This window comes from Melozone crissalis, unplaced genomic scaffold, assembly GCF_028551555.1.
Source record: "Melozone crissalis strain CALT ecotype California unplaced genomic scaffold, PUWL_Pcris_2 ptg000020l_1, whole genome shotgun sequence".
In the NCBI taxonomy this organism is placed as follows: domain Eukaryota; kingdom Metazoa; phylum Chordata; class Aves; order Passeriformes; family Passerellidae; genus Melozone; species Melozone crissalis.
The window spans coordinates 1,199,773-1,216,799 of NW_026535798.1; the positions used below are offsets into that span (position 1 = coordinate 1,199,773).

Genomic DNA, 17,027 nt, shown 5'->3' on the forward strand with positions numbered 1-17,027 from the left:
AGCAAATCTGTGCAAATCTACTTGCTGGGTTAGCCTATGAGCCCCAGCCAAGTAAGAATGGAAGAACCACCCAGAAAAAAACAAGACCAAAAACGGGCAACACCTGCCACATGCTCACAAACTAACAAATGGTTTTGGGGCAGATCAGGGGACATGGAGCAAGGTAGAGAGCAGGGAATTCTGAGTCTGACCAAGGGGAGAACAGTCAGGTATGAGGTAATATTGGTAGGAAAGAGTCTTGGTAAGGTAGACAAGTCAGGACCGACCATGAGGTTTTTTGGATATCGACGAGTCAGAATCTGCCTCTGGATTTAACACTCCGCTCCAGAAAAAAAATCCCATCAAAATTACCTTCAGGGCACCTCTGAAAAAATCCCTGACTCAAACAAACTATCCCTGACTATAACAAACTATGTATGGCTCTGCCCTAAGCTTCTTCTTTATAAGTCACAGAAATGACTTAATATCTGGACTTGTTTATGAAAGAATATCTAATTCTATCCAAATATCCAGTTTTTCCTACACTTATAAGAAAAAAGGAACTGAATGAGATTAGATAAATGAAACCTTGGCTATCCATTCATATTGTGGAATTGCAGAGAGATATTAACATGAATTTCTCAACTTATGAAATGGAGGAGATGGCATTAACTCTTCCACACAGGCAGGTCATCCTCTCAGCTCTTTGATGGGTCTTTGAGTTCAGCAGATTTAACAAAAGCAAAGGCAAGAAACAATAAAGCATTGGCAGCATGACCAAGCATCCTCCGCCTCTTAGTTACAAAATGACAAACCTGTAGCTACAATTACAGTCTAAGTCATTATTGCAATATTTCTCTAGATAAGCCTTTTCCAAAAGAAGAGGCTTTAGATCACCTATGTCTAATAAAATAGGCAAGCAGAATTAATATAAAAATATGAACCTTTGAGCTGTCACCATACATCCTGAACCAAAACCACGAGGCAGATGAACATTTCTTTTTGTTTTGCAGTTAACTTTAAATAATATGTGATGTGGTCTGACCTGGTAAAGCTCCTACTTCTCCTTATTGGTTGATCCCCAAACTCCATAAGCTGAAGGAATAACAAAATTTGCTGTATTTCTACATGCATTACAGTGTGAGTCACAGCTAAACCATGCTCAGAATGAAGTATTCCCTGTAGGTGGTGTGTAAACAGCTAATTTGGTGAAAAGATGTTATGCTAAAATGATCAACCATCAATTCTATGAGTGTATTGTACACTATTGGTGTATATCAGATTTCTTGACCTGTTTTGGTGGCACATAACTTCTGCAAAGACATCACTTTGAGAATTGATTATTAACTTTAATCCATTTTAAAACTCTCAATACAACATTTAGAAAATTTGTTCTTGAACCTTTCCATGGGCAGATCTTTACAGGGGCTGCACAGCTAGGAACACCCTGCTGACCGAGGAGGTGATAGGGCATTGATATAAGCAATATTCCAACTGGTTATTAACTCATTACAAAGTATTCCCCACGCCTGGCAACTGCTGCACCAGAGCTTAGCATGGAATACACGAGACAGTGATGCCAGGGCTCTGAAGCCAACATGGCTTTAGCCTCTTGCTGAAAGACAAAATACTTGGGGTTGCTAACGACTACTTGAAAGTCCCAGAATAAACCATCTCATCATCATGGCCCAAGCACCACTAAAAGCATTCTGTTGTTCTTACTTTTTCCAGTTAAAACCAAAAGCACTCAGAACCCAAAATATTTTTCCTTTGCTCCCAGAGCCAAAATGCCAAAAATGCTGTTTAGAGGTAGCTTGATCTCTACCCCAAGAAGAAGGGACCAGCTGCTCCATCTTTTTTTCACAATGCTCGCTACACTGTGGTGAACTAAGCCATGCAGTGGTTTGGGATCCACAACCACCAAGTCTTGCATTACAAAAAAAAGGAAATAAACCCTCCAAGGAAGAATGACTTCTAACTCAAAATTTCCCAGAGTGGCCCCAAGCACTCATCAGAAGAGACACAGGGAGAGAGCACTGAATTAACAACTGAAGCATAGTGCAACATAATTTCAGTTCTTAAAATAATCAGGCTGCAATACCACATGAAAAATCCAAGAAGCATCTGCAATGACATTCCATATTTTCCAGGAGAAAGAGGAGACAAATGGAGGAGACTGCACAAAGAGGTGTCAGACTCTGTATTAGCAACACAAGAGGCCCACTGTACAAAGCCCTTGTATCAGCCTCTGGTTGTGCACTCACTTACCTGACCAAGGGCAGGGAGTGCTGCATATCCCACGGGCTGATTTATCATTCCTTTCTGCTTCATGATGAGCATGCGTTTCTGCTCCTCGCTCAGGTGTGCCACGTGGGCTGGCACCTGGGCCTGCTGGGCCTGCTGCTGCTGCTGGATGTAGGGCACCATGGTGTTCTTCCCGGGGTTTGCCATTGCCGGGGCCATCATCTGACCCAGCTCAGTGCTGAAATGGGTCAGAGGTTTGGTGTTGCCATAAGAAAGCAGATTGGGCTGCTTGCCCAAGGAGTTTGTGACCAAATTATTTGGCTGCTGACTGATCATGTTCATATGATTTTGAGGGAGGTAGTTATTGATTGTGGTCTTCTGGGGGTTGTTTGCCATAGGAGGCACTACAGGGTTTTGGTTGTTAAAGGCTTGAGAATACATCATTGGGCTATTTGGTTTGTCTGCACTGAAGGGTGCTCCGTAGGGACTGGATGGAGGCCCCCCTGGTGACCAGCTTGAGGGCTGATTTGGGTGCTGCTGCTTCTGCTGCATGAGCTTGGCCCTTTGCTGCTGCTGGGCTGCCATCTGCTTGAGCTGCTCGGCTGGGGACAGGTCAGCGCTGGGGCCAGGCCCTGAGCCCGCCACGGCCGAGGCCGCGCTCATCAGGAAGCCATTCCCGGAGCGCCCCTGCGTTTGTCCGGGAGTGTGGGCCTGGCCGGGGGTCTGAGGGGACTGCACCACACAATTTGCTGGAGAGCCAGCAGGGACTGGGGCCAGCGGCGCGCTGGATGCTGAGGCAACGCTGGAGCCTGAGGAGATGTTGGAAAATGGAGGACCGGAAGAAGATGGTCTGACCTGGGGAGATCCCAATGGGACATGAGTGAATGGAGAATGGGATGGATCACTTTTCACGCTCGCGCTCTCCTGAGTCTCTGTGGCAGGCCTGGGATATTCAGGCTCCTTCTTCTCTTCAAAGTCTTCATTGAACAAATCCTGTATATCATCTTCTGGGACGGTGTTCGCCAGCTCGTCTATGAGCTCCTGCCACTCCTGATCATTTAGGTTAATGTCTGAGAAGAGCTTGTTCTGATTGGAAAGAGATGTTTCAGAAGTGTCTATGCAGTTGGAGTCATCCAGGGGCTCTTGCTTTAGCTCCTTGTTGTGCAGGATGTTAAAACCATCATCCAGCTCGCTGCAGCCGTTAACAGGGAGCTTTATCTCAGAAAGCCCACCGTTTTCACCCAAGTCTTCCAGACTACTCCTGTGAGTTCCACTGTTCTGCAGGAGCACAGGAGCTTTCATGTCAAGCTGGTGAAGAGGAGAAACAGCAGGCAAAGGCAGATTAATGGGCAAGCTGTTGATTGCCTCAATGCCTGGCCCATCCTTGCGTGTCCGCTTGCTGGTTGGAGAAAAGCCCCCATCGCAAACTCCATTCTGCTGCTCTCCATTGAGAGGTGAACGTGCGCCTTCCAACTTCCTTTTGACTGTCTCTTGAAGCTTAAAGAAAACAAGAGGAAAGGAAAAAATTAACCATTTGCAGACGCAAAAGAAGTGCTCATGGGCACTGTGACAAGAGGCTCCTCATCAAGCCAGTGACAATAAGTTTCAAAACTGGTTAGGAGGTTTCTCTGATTTCATTCTTATGCCTCGATCACTTTGAAAACACAGTCTAAAAACCCCCCAACAACCAAACACTTCCCACTGTCCCAAACCAAACCTTCCTTTGACTAGGAAAGCAGAACTGTAAAATATGTCTGTGCTTTCCAAGCTGAATCTGTGCTAGCTTCCAAGAAATTTAGGGAGCAAGTTGACTAATTTGACATTTTAGTGCCTAATACAGGGATAAGATTTAAACAGTGTGCCTAACACAGTGAGGAGTCTTAAAATGGAATTTTAAAAAAGAGAAAAAAGGAATCACTAAAACTTACTAGTCACTCCAAATTTTTTTGTTGTTGTTGGAAGTTTCTAGAAGCTTCTTAAAAAAGTAACTGCAATATAATTGATTGACTACTTATATTGAAATGTGTTGTTGACAAAAAAAAAATTGCATAGTTTCATTTGCTTAGCCCTATGTTCTTGGCTAACACATTGAGAATCACTTTTAAGGGAGAAAAAAAAAAATCCACCCTAGAAAACAGAAGGTGCTTTGCATAACTTTAACTCAATCAAATAATGAAAAAAAAAAAAGGAATCAACTATGTGACTATGTGCTAAGGGCTAACATAAAACATAAATAGCTAACAGAAATAATGGCCAGGCAAGTCTACAGAAAAGCAAATAAATTGGAATATAGGAATTTTATAAAAAAATAGTGTATTAACATCAGTTTTGAATCTGGTTGTAGAAGCATAGCAAAGAACTGCAGCAAGCAGCAGTCCTCCCCACTCACACCCAAGCAGAGTCCTTTACTTATGTACCAGGCTAAAAAAGCGTCTCTCTTCACTAAGGCAAAAAACAATAGTGGGGAGGGGAGGAAGCAAAGAGGTCACAGCTCCAGCAAACGCCTTCAGGACACGCTTGCATCCTTGATACTAGAACAATAGAAGACAAAATACTGAAAGATTTTATCAGTTTTTAAAGTATTCTTACTGGTAGGAAAGTCCCAGATATGCAACTCCCACCCCTTCCCTAACCTAGAGGTCCTCAACCTTCTTTCTTCTCATAATCCAGATCTCATTTATTTCTCCCCTCCCAGAGGGCTGGTCCCCCTTTCATCCCATGCATAAGATGGGCAAGCAAACCCGTATCTTGCCCGGGTTCTGGGAAGGCTGTGCCCTTCTCTTGCCCCTCTTTCATCACACAGTGCAGAGGGATGTGGCCAGCACAGGCATTGCTGCAGCCACAGCTCAGCGTGCATGGGACACCAAGCTACTGTGAGGCTGCTCTTTTGCAGAGAGCCAGGCAGAAAGACAGTGCCATGAGCCTAAGCAGACCATCAACTCCTTGATTTTCACTGGAGCAGATCAGCTTTTTAATGTGGGAAGTCACTGTTGGCATAAGTGGCCAAGACTTTACTGCCTGTTCCACCCTGCACAAAGCCAGTGTGTGCCAAGCCTCCTGCAGGCAGAAATTCCTCCCCTTTGTGCTTCTGTGGTGCCACACAGACCAGCTGCCCTGTAACCACAGCCTCTGCCCCATGGCTGGGCTCCCCTCTCCAGTGTCTGGTCTCAAAACCCTGAATTTGGAGAGGTGTGGATGCTCATCTTGGAGATGAGAAGGTTCTGGGCAGACCTTTATAGCACCTTCCAGCACCCAGAGGGCCTACAAGAGAGCTGGAGAAGGACTTCTACAAGTGACAGGACAAGTTTGAAATGGATTCAAACTGACAGAAGGTGGGTTTAGGTTAGATATTAGTAAGAAATTCTTCCCGGTGAGGATGGTGAGGTGTTGGCACAGGTTGGTCAGTTGATGTAATGGGTTAAAATAGCATATTTATGTAAATGTAAAAATAGTATACTTAAATACTGCCCTTAATGGGCCCCTCCCACAATTTACAGCTGAAATCACCCATTTCAGCTCCTAAGCCATCACACTGCAAAGTCCCTATTGCCACAGCAGAAAAACTGCATTCCCCCAACAGCAAGTGACTCAAGAGTGAGCCCAATGGGAATGCTCAGGCAAAACCAGGATTTGAAGAAATGTTCAAAATGTGTCATGGCCCTTTACCCCAACTTCATATTGATCAGTGCTGGGATAAAGTAAGAACAGGACATGGTGGCAGGCTTCTCATCATGAAGTAAAGTTCTATAAGGAAAATATGGGGGAAAAAATTCCCTAATGACAAGGCAGGGACCAGTGAGAGTGATTATCTCCTGAGGAATACAAGTGAACTGACTCCATACATTTTGCAAGTTTGAATGAATACTCTACAAAAATATTGGTGAGAGTGATATGCTTTAACATGGTTTCACACTTCCAGGTTTTAAAACATTTACCATTTTATCCTGAATCTATCACCTTATTTGTATATGAATATACAAATTCAAAAGAATTTTCCAAAAAAATCAAAACTATCTAGTGGAAAATAACCAAATAACCAGCCCTAAAAATATCAGTTCCTAAAGTTTCATCATGTGCTGGAACTTGTATGTCCCCCTGTACAAATAGACAGTGACTTTAGCCCAGTATATAAATATTCATAATCATGTTATTATGCATTACAACAAAAAGCAGCTTGACATGAAAACTATTTTCTATGAAATATGAAACATACAGAAGTCGTGCTTTTTTGTAAAAAGAAATTAAATTAAATCTATTCTAATTTTGTTTATCCACATCGTTCTCCTTCAGAAGCTTTTGGATTTGGGGGGGCTAACAGGCACTAATATTTTTGTCTTCTTTGTTTGCTCATTGAAAAACTGTAGGTAGACAAAGACTTAATGTGAAAGGTTTGTTAGAAGGCAACATGCTGGGGAAGCCTCTTGATTCCAGCATTTTGGGGGAGTTGGGAGCCATGACAATAAATGTATCTCCTTTTTTTTGAGGTACAATGCAGAAATACTCTTATCAAATGATTTTAATGAAATATTTCCTTTTCATATCTTGATTTAATTCCCAATCACCATATGAACTCTTGAATGGTTTGGATATCCTACACTGAGCATATACTGGCAAACAGTTTACCACAATCAGGATTCCAGAGTGTCTTAGACTAAAACCCCAGCACTTCCCCTTCCCTCTATAAACACAATCCCTGAAGTAAAATAGTACCTTTTAAAGTACCCTCTCTCTCCTTCTCAGTACAAGCACACAGTTTGTGCATGTTTTATGGCATGCATTGTGAAGATATTAGCAGGAGCTGAGAGATTTAGGTCTCGGAACAGAAGATTGTTGACACATAGAATAAAAACAAAAGGAAAATATCAAAATCAAAGGAAAATATTGAAATAAAACAACCCCCTTTCAGCTTCACAAACTTTTAGCTTTATTCACACAAAATACTTGGCTGATGAATCTTCATTTCACTGCTGTTTTCTACCCCAAAGCACAAGAGGGGGAAGCAGGACTATCAGTTCTTTATAAGCCTTTGAAAAAACTCTAGTCGCAGACTGAGAAAAGGTCAGATTTTGGCAGGTTGACTTTTTAAATGGCTCTCGGTTGGAGGAGAGGCAGGGGCACAGAAACACAAACACACACCGAGCTGAAGGGTTGGGATGCAGCCCATCCTGAAACCCTGGCCAGCGCTGCTCGGACAGGCCGTGGCAGAGCCAGCAGATGCACGGCAGTGTGGGGAGGCTGTGGCAGGGCTTTCATCAGTGAGGAGAGGCTGCTGCGCTTCATCTCCCCAGCAGCAATCCATCTCTCAAAAGGAACGAGACAGAGGTGCAGTTGTTATAGCAACAGCCGGGCCCATCCTCCACCAGGAGCTGCCTTGGTGGGCGGCTGCTCCAGCCCCAGCGCACGGCAGGGACTGAGGCTGTGGCACCAGAACATCCTTTCATTGCTCCTCAAAGAACAGCACAAAAACCAGGGCGAGGCGGGGAGCCGAGAGGATAAATTCTCTCTATGCCCTGTTCACAGGGTCTGACACAGGTCCACTGCTCCTCTGAGCCCCCAGAGCAGGAGGCTGATGTCACTTTGTCACGTGTTTTTGTGTACCAGCTGCATGCAGCCACTGACTTTCCTCTGCCTAGGGCAGCTCCAGCAGCTTCAATACAAGACAAAGGCAGCAATTCTGAGAGGTTTGGTGCACTTGGCTTCCCAGCTCTGCTGGAATGTGCCCTGCTCTGGAGTTATCTTTGGGCTTTGGCTAGTTTCTCTGCTTTCCCACCAGGAGCAAAGTCCATCTCACTCAGAGGATATGCATGGTTACAAAAAACAGGGCTTATTATCTTCTCCACATGCTCTTCTGAGACTCTTTCTGTTAAAAATTGATCATTTCAGTTCTTCATGTTGAATCAGTCTGGCCCACCAGTCACCATGACCTTCAGTTCCTTTCCATGAAATGAATTAAAGTCTTGGGTCTTCCTCTAGGGTTTCTACTCTCCCTCCCAACAGTGTGACCATGTTCACAGGGGTCTTAGGATGAGGGAAGAGATGAGGATCTGACTCCATGTTTCACAAGGCTGATTTATTATTTTATTATATATATTACATTAAAACTATACTTAAAGAATAGAAGAAAGGATTTCATCAGAAGGCTGGCTAAGAATAGAATAGGAAAGAATGATAGCAAAGGTTTGTGACTCGGCTCTCTGTCCAAGCCAGCTGACTGTGACTGGCCATTAATTACAAACATCCAACATGGGCCAATCACAGATGCACCTGTTGCATTCCACAGCAGCAGATAATGATTGTTTACATTTTGTTCCTGAGGCCTCTTGGCTTCTCAGGAGGAAAAATCCTAAGGAAAGAAATTTTCATAAAAGAGGTCTGCAACACACCAGTGTGTCTGTTCCTGAGTTTTCCCCCTCTTTCTTCTCCCTTCTTCTCCTAGAGCTTCTATAGAAAGATCTTGGTACTTCTTACCTCCAACAGGGAGTAGTTACCATGAGCTCTGCCAAACACCCCCCCCAATTCAGCAGTCTCCAGCCTGTACCCTAAAGACTGAGCAAAGTTTCCTACTTAACTTCTTGTGCTGTGCTTAAATCCTATCAACAATTCAGGAAGTGTCCCAGGGGTGGCTATGAAGTGACACTAAGCAAGTGGATTTGACATGACAGCATCTAAGATCAGTAAGGAATAATCAGCATTTCCATTTGCATGCCAGAAATTCAGCTTCAACCTTTGAAAGGATTTTTTGCATGCACCTCCTTGCTGTATCACCTCTGACACTGCCATTCAAAAGCCAATGTTGCCTGAGGTACAGCCACATCTTGTCACCAGTGTTTTAAGCCTACCAGCTCCACAGCAGCTTCCCAATGACACTTGCAGTGTCCTGCAGAGATCTGTCTCATTTAATCCTGCTTTGGCCCAATGGGGTAAACACTGGCAAAGCAGTGACCTCATTGCAGTGCCAGCACTGCTCCATTTGTGCAAGTCTCAGGAAGGTGTAAGAGCCTATAAGCTGAACTACTGAGCTGGCAGTACCTATTGCTGCCTCTCTCACCCAGCAGCTGCGATCTGCTCTCTCCGAAACTGTCCTTGCAGATGGCACGAGCTGCATTTTCAGGGTGTGTTATGAGAATTTAGTCAGGCAGCCTCCAATTGACGTGTCTGGGAGTTGTTCTGATAAGTCTTCACCCTTTCCAATCTGCTTCGTATCTGGACAGAAGAGAGGGTAATGATAAAAAGCACTCTGGAGATTATTAAAGCTGTGCCTCCCAAATTACCACAAATCAGGATTGAAAAGAAATGCAGGAACCTCTTGTGTTTTAAACTAAGAAGAAGCAAAACAGCACACCTGGTGCTGTTGCACGTGCACCACAGCTACTCAGCAGCTCTTTAAACTGTGTATGTGACACTGGAATGGTTTCCTGGGAAAAATCTTGTCCCAGTCCATCCTTGCACGAGCACAAGTTGTAGCAGGCTAGTGAATATGTTGATGGCATCCTGGCTGCCTAGCAAAGGGGTATGTTGGACATGAAAGCATTCCTGTCCTCTGCAAAGGAGGAGCAGCTCTGTGACACAGGCTCTGCTCTCCTTGTCATTAAGGCACCAGTAGCATGTGAGCTCTATTCCTGACTTCAGAACTGACAGACCAAAACCTTGTCTGACTGATGTAAGGGAAAAGCCCTTCCTATGCTTGGGGCAGGCAAATTATCTTCCAGCTGCTTGCAAAATACTGCCCTGGCACAACCTACATACATAATATATTACTGCAGACTATCCTCAGAGAAACTCTGAAGGAAGAACCAGAAGAGATGGTGAAGGCATGACAGAAATCCCCTGATGGCACCACAGATTGCCATGGACTGTGAGTTCCTACTGGATCTCTGTTACTACCGAAGCCTGTCTAGTGCATGATCTCTAGCAGAGAGACCAGGCGGACAGAAGGCTGAAAGCAGAAATGGCACAGTTGTCTTCCTGCACATTCACATCCCTGGTGTTAACTCCCAACACACATCACCTCGTGGCAACAGAGCTACGTGTTCCATAGGTGCATGAGGCAGCACCTTCCAGTTCCTCAAATCAGTGTGGGCTAAGTCATTCCAGGCATTCTTCCACATGGCTAAGTTCAAGTTCATGCTTTCTGAAGCAAAGTGTTTCATACAACTGGAAAAGGAAGGAAATGAGAGCCACATGGTCTACACACTGTACCTGTTCAAGCCCACAGATTTTAGTCACCCTCTTGAGGTAACACCATAAATGAGGCTTCCACTTGAAAATAATTTAAATATCAAATTAACAGATTTCCACAACTAACACATTAAAAGAAAAATCTTGTGAATAGGTCATACTGTGCTGCAAACAAAATGGTAAATTTAGCCTCCTTTTTCCCATCTGTTCCCTGAACAGGCAGCTTGGCCGAGGACATAAGTCAGCTGAAGATTTCCCTGCAAGGACAAATACCTTTAAAGGAGTGCAGGTTATCTAAGTACAGATTGAACAATTAATGATACAGTAAGAATTGCAAAGCAGACCCAAGATATTTCACCTGAAATAGCAGGATTTGAGATGGAATTCCTGCCTTCAGTCGTGCCTTTGACTCCTGCACGGGGTTTGCAGCATCCACACCAGGAATTCTCATCGTATTTGGGTCCATTTAAGAAGAACTAATGGCCAAATTGCTGATAATCGAATTTCAGGGTGCTCCAAATCTGTGTGCAAACATCTCCTCCTGCTGCTCCAGTGCTTCTGCCTCACTTTGTGACACTTTATTGATTTTTTTTCCCCCTTCCTTTTCTTCCTCTCTGCGTGGAAACAAATTAAAGCAGGAATTGGGATTGTAAATAGATAATGGGACGTGAATGCAGAGTAATCAGTGCCAGCCATGTACAGCCATACTAATTGTGCCAGGGGAGGGAAAGGGATAAATATTTCATGCCTGGATTCAGTGGGAAGTGAGAGAGCAAGGAAAGAAATAAAAAAGAGTTGAGAAGGCCTCACTTCAGTGCTTTTTCTTCAAAAAGAGTTTTGATGGCATTAACCCCTCCTTGTTTTGAATTAAGGAATTTTGTTTAATGTGGAGGATTTGGTGTCACACAAGGGAAAAACATCTCAGGTTTGGGATGAATCCACCCTTCAAGGATGTGCTGATCAAAACCAAATCCAGGGATGTGGGACAGGAGAAGTTGAGCCTCATTCAGGCAGCTTTGCTTCATTCTTGTCTGGTTTTTATCTCAGGCACTTGAATTACAGCTGTGAAAGGGAAATTTGGCTCTGCATAGCTAAAGATTATTCCTGAGGGGTTTGCTGCTGCAGAATAAACAATGAAATGGCCCTTGAGGGGTGAAAACATTGAATTTAAGGGTGTTGTCATAAAAACCAGCCAGGAGAACTTACTCAGGATGGGTTTGGGGCATCCCATGTTTGATCTCAGCCCCAAATCTGGGTTTGGGGCATCCCTTGTTTGATCTCAGCCCCAAATCTGTTTGTTTGAACTCAATCTTTGAGAAAGTTTCCAATTCAGTGGGTTCAGCTGCCTTGGAGTTCCCCAAGGATGGCAAAAAGCCACAGAGGATCCATTTCTGCTCCACCTCATCCTCCTGAAAGAGCTGGGAACAGGGATGGAGAGAATCCATGGAGAAATGATTGGGAACAACCTTAAATCCCAGTTTTAAATCATCCCAGAGCACTTCAGGATCCAGGCACGGGATAATCCAGGGTTTGGATTGTACTGTAGGTGGCAGAGATGCTTTAGTTATGCACTAATCACCCTGCCAGCTCATTAAGGGACTGGGAGCGCAGGGATGCCATTAATTAACGCTGCCAATTCCAGCCTGAGGTCACCTCTGGATGGGCTGGGTGGCTGAAGGGCTCTTCAGGTGCTCCATGGGCTGCCAGGTCTGCTGCTAAATAATGTTTAATAATCAAATCTGAAATATCTTCCGGATGGAACAGATTCCCAGGATCCTTTTGCCTTTGTTAAAAAAGCAGGGGGTGTTGGGATGTCAAAAAAGAATGTTGGAATGGTAAAAATGGGGTGTTGAAATGGCAATAAAAGGTGTTGGATGCCACTGAAAGGTGTTGGAATGCCAATAATGGGTGTTGAAATTGCACTAATTTTTAAATAAGTGATAATTAGGGATTAAAATGATTAACTTTCATTAGCAGGAACACAGAGAGCATTGGTGTCCTCACCATGGTGAATGTCACCATTGTGGACCTCAGTCTCAGTCTGAAGTGTTGTTCCAGTCTAAAACTTGGTTTGGGACAAAACTCAGCCAGGAATTGTGATCTGGAGTTAAAAATGAAGCAAACAACATCATGTTTTAAAAGGAAATAAAATTATGAACAAATATGAAGGGCTGCTGCTGGGTTCTGGAGTTGTTCATTTGTGATCCTGGCTGGAATCTTCCTCAGGTTGGGATTGGTCATAAATAAAATAAAAAATAAGGATGTTCTTGCCATCCTTTCCCTTCCTGAGTTAAAATAAACAAGATTTTGGAGTGGGGTTAACCAAATGTGAAGAGATGAGCTTGGGAATGTTCTGTGCCTTAGGAAAAAGGACTGGGAACCTCTGTAATGACAAACATGGAGCCCTCAGCAGGGATTCCCATCAGGAATATGGGGCTGGAGGTAGCCCTGGAGTGGGGAGGGGGCTCTCCTTGGCTGTGTGGTACCCACAGAGGAGTTCCCAAAGTCCTGGGGGAGGATGATTGGCCTGGAGAGGGGGATTTGGGGTGTCCTGACGTGGTCCTGACGTGGCTGTGCTGCTTTGCTCTCTTGCAGGTTCACTGGGATGAATTTGCCTGCCCCTGTGATCAGCAGCAAAAATTGGCTGAGGCTGCACTTCACCTCTGATGGCAACCACAGGCAGAAGGGCTTCAGTGCCCAGTACCAAGGTAAGGAGGGAGAAATAAATGCCCTGGCCTGGCCTCACCCACCCCAGCCAGCCTCTTTCACCTATTCCACAATCATTCCAGTTTGATTTCCTCATTCCTCAATTTCACAAATCATTCCAGTTTGATTTCCTCATTCACCCATTTCACAACCATTCTGGTTTTATTTCCCCTTGTGGCCACCCTAGAAAACGACTCCAACTCTAATTAACTCTAATGGTTTATAAAAACATTGGTCTTGTAAGCCAAAGATTGAAGACTAGAGCTGTAAGGGGATAGAATATAAGAAAATAAAGATGGTGTAGAAAGAACATGGGTCTTTTAAGCCAAAGATTGAAGACTAAAGCTGTAAGAATATAAGAAAATAAAGATGGTGTAGAAAGTGATCTTGCCCCTAAGGAGTTGCAGCTGGGCCTAATTAGCAAAGATTAGGAACAGGCCCGACTTTAACAGGCCACAGCTGTAACTAATGAGGAGAAGAGTGCTATAAAAGAGTGGGTGGGTGGTTGAGAAGGGAATTGGGGTTAGTTGTCTGTTGTGGGAAGGAGAAAGAGTCACAGAGGAGCTCTGAGGAGATGTCCATGAGAAACACCAAGCAGGTATGGAACCTTTGTGATAGGAAGCAACAGCATGGAGCCCCTGTGATAAGGAGGCAACATAAACCCTTCTTAGAGGTTACCCCCCCCATCTCAGGAAGAAAGGGCTCAAATCTTCTTTTCCAGCTCCCAAAGCTGATTTTAGGCTAAACTTCTTCCTACCCCCTAAACAACCTGAATTGCCCCTTGAGGTAAGGGGCACACACCAGCTCCAACACCACAAACAAGCCAACAACGACCCTCAGCCTCCATTTTAGAGTAACCCCAGCCAGGAATCCCCAGCTGCCTCCCTGCATGGTCCTGCTGCTGTTATTTTCCAGCTGGAATTCCCCAAAGTGTGGTGTTCATAGAAAAACCCAGCCTGGTTTGGGTTGGGAGTGACCTTAAAGCCTATCCACTGACACGTCCACTGTCCCAGGGTTCTCCAGGTCCCCTCATGGCCTTGGACATTCCCAGGGATTCAGGAGCTTCTCTAGGAAATCCATCTCAGCCCCTCCTCACCTTCACAGGGCAGAATTCAGGATTGGGATAAAGATTTCAGGATGGGGATGTTCAGGTGCTGTTGAGGGACAGGAGATCCTTTGGCAGTGAAGATTCTGCTCCTGGTGGGACCAGAATGGATTGAGTGGATTCCTTGGAGGTGTTCTCACCACTCCTGTGGTGTTTTTGAAGGAGGTTGTGGGTGCAGGATCCATGAGAGGGGGAATGAAGTTGGGAAGAAGCAGGAATGGTTTGAGTCCCCTCAGGGAGCTCCGCAGGTTTGTTCTCAAGAAGCCTTTGCTGGGAAAAAGCTCTGGAGAGGAGTCAGGGAGAAGGGAGAGGGTTTTCTTTTCCTTGGATAAATCCACAGAGCTGCCTCGTTTGGGTGCTCTTAGCAGGGCTGTCATGGCCTCAACAAATGAACCACATCGTTATTTAACTTCCCTGCTTTCCTTGAACCTGTAAATCACTTTAAACTGCAAGAAAAAACAAGGAAAAAAGGACTTTAAACAAGGAAAAAAAAACCCTTTTGTTGTTGCTGTGCAGCATAAATGTCTGGAAAAAGCAGCTTCCCTGTGGATGGCTTTTCCATGGCTGTCAGGATTGCAGCTTCCACCAAAGCACCTGTCTTTGTCAGCCTTTCCCTGCACAGCAAAGTCAGGGTGAATGTCCCCATTCCCCTGCTCAGAGAAATGTCAGGGGGTTCTCATCTCATGTGCAGAGGGGATGGAGTGTTGGAAAATGAACTGAACTCCCCATTCTGAGCTGGAATCAGGACAGGACCTCAGCCCAGCTGCCAGAGGGACCTGCTCTCGTTTTCCCACTGTTTTTGTGGAGTTTGGCAGCTTCTTTCTGCCTTTCAATGCTTAAAAACCCAGCAAAACAAGCAGCCAAGCAGTGAAGATTCCCAGGGATGAAGGGAAGGTGTCTGCAGGCAGTGGGATCTGCAGGACAGGAGATGCTGAGACTTTAAAAACCTCCCTGTAACCCTTTCCACAACCTGGCCTGGCCATAAATATTTCAGTGGCGATAAATCCCTACAAAACAGGCCATGTAATTCCATAGCAAGCACAGCAGCTGAAATGCATTTTTCATCAGGAGAGCTGAATCAGGATCAGCCAGGAGAAGCAAGGGGAGGCTTTAGGGTGGCTCTAATTTGCTGTCTGTTTTCCAAAGACGTGTCTGTACATCATTTATGAACCCCCTGGGTCCTCTGGGACGGAGTCTGGCTTTGCTGATAATCTATAAGAAAACAATTTCCCTTCCAGCTTGTTTAAATTGATCCCGAGTTTTGCAGAACACCTTCCCTGTCTGTTCCCCCTCTGCTCTCCCTAATCCGTGCCCTCATTTGGAAATCACTTTAGGAATGTAAAAGCAAGGTTAGATGCAATCAGGCTGTGGAGAGGGTTTTTGTTTTTGTTTTTGTTGTTGAACACAGCAAATTCATTTTGTTCCCTTCCTGGGAGAGTTAAATATTTCCCTTTTCCCTTTCATTAAGGTGAATCTTGATTTTTGCAAATGTTTTTTCCCCATTCCCCATGTAAGGAAGTCAAAGGGACTGGGAGAAATGTGTGCAGAGAATTATTCTTAAAAATTATTTTTTATTTTCCTCCCCATCCTGTCTCCTCAAAAAGGTGGAAGAAAATAATCTACAAGTTTTTAATCAGGTGAGGTGGCAGCACCTCAGTGTCCCCCCCCTCAGAGGAGCTGGGTGGGAATTTATAAAATCAGAAGGTTTTGGGAAAGCTGCAAAGGCTGGAATTGGAGAGATGGGAATGCTGCCCTGGCTGCTGCCCCTCTCTGCACATGTTTTATGGCAGAACTTGGCTCCCTAATTGCTCTGGAGCTGATTGGTACCAACACATAATTGCAGCTTTTATCGATCTCCCCGCCCCGGCCGCTTCCCTTCCCCGCAGGAGGAAGATAAATGGGATGAGCTCCAGCCCTGCACAGGACAGAGCTGCCTCCTTCAGGGAGGGGCTGGGGAGCTCCCTGCTGCTCGCCAGAGACACCTAAATGGCTTGGTGAGGGAGTCATGGAGTCTTGGAATGGTTTGGAATGGGTTTAAATCCCACCCAGTTCCACCCCTGCCGTGGGCAGCGACCTCCCAATGTCCCAGGGTGCTCCCAGCCCCATCCATGGCTTTGGTCTACAGATCTGTCCATGGGTAGATCTGTGGTTCTACCCATGGATGGATCAGTTTGGCTTGAGTTTGGACAGATCTTCGTCCCTCTTTGTCCTGGATCTCCCACTGCTCATCTTGGATCTTCCATTTCTCATCTTGGATCTTCTACTCATTATCCTGGATCTTCCCCTCTTCATCCTTATCTCTCACTGCTCATCTTGGATCTTCTACTCTTTATCCTGGATCTCCCACTGCTTGTCTTGGATTTTCTATTTCTCATCTTGGATGTTCTACTCTTTATCTTGAATCTCCCACTCCTCATTTTAGATCTTCCCCTCCTTGTTTTTGATCTTCCCCTAATTTTCAATCTTCCCCTTTTCATGTTGGATCTTCCATTCCTCACCTTGGATCTTCTATTTCATTTCTTGGATGTCCTACTGCTTATCTTGGATCTTCCCCTCTTCATCCTGATCTTCCATTCCTCATCTTGGATCTTCCACTCTTTATCCTGATCTTCCATTCATCATCCTGATCTTCCATTTCTCATTTTGCATCTTCTCCTTTTCATCTTGGATCTTTCCCCTCCTCATCTTGGATCTTCCATTTCCCATCTTGGATCTCCCCCTCCTCACCCTGGATCACACCCTTGGGTTCCAGAGGGATTTTTGCCTCCTTCCATGTGACCTGTGGAGTCTCCAGTGCAATTCTGGATAATCCCAG

The 17,027-nt window shown here is 45.0% G+C and overlaps 2 protein-coding genes across 2 annotated transcripts in view; one reads left to right on the forward strand and one right to left on the reverse strand.

Moving 5' to 3' along the window:
- Positions 1-12,423, reverse strand: part of LOC128937663 (mastermind-like protein 3) — a 28,950-nt gene extending 16,527 nt beyond the window's left edge. Inside the window, exons 1-2 of the mRNA XM_054277458.1 lie at positions 12,406-12,423; positions 2,248-3,720 (exon numbers count right to left, since the gene is read on the reverse strand). Of these exons, the coding sequence (XP_054133433.1) occupies positions 2,248-3,720; positions 12,406-12,423 (1,491 nt within the window). The remainder of the gene's footprint in view (positions 1-2,247; positions 3,721-12,405) is intronic.
- Positions 12,424-12,798: 375 nt separating this feature from the next.
- The window catches only part of LOC128937664 (CUB and sushi domain-containing protein 2-like), a 139,811-nt gene continuing 135,582 nt past the window's right edge, over positions 12,799-17,027 (forward strand). The window contains exons 1-2 of the mRNA XM_054277459.1: positions 12,799-12,854; positions 12,997-13,109. Of these exons, the coding sequence (XP_054133434.1) occupies positions 12,799-12,854; positions 12,997-13,109 (169 nt within the window). The remainder of the gene's footprint in view (positions 12,855-12,996; positions 13,110-17,027) is intronic.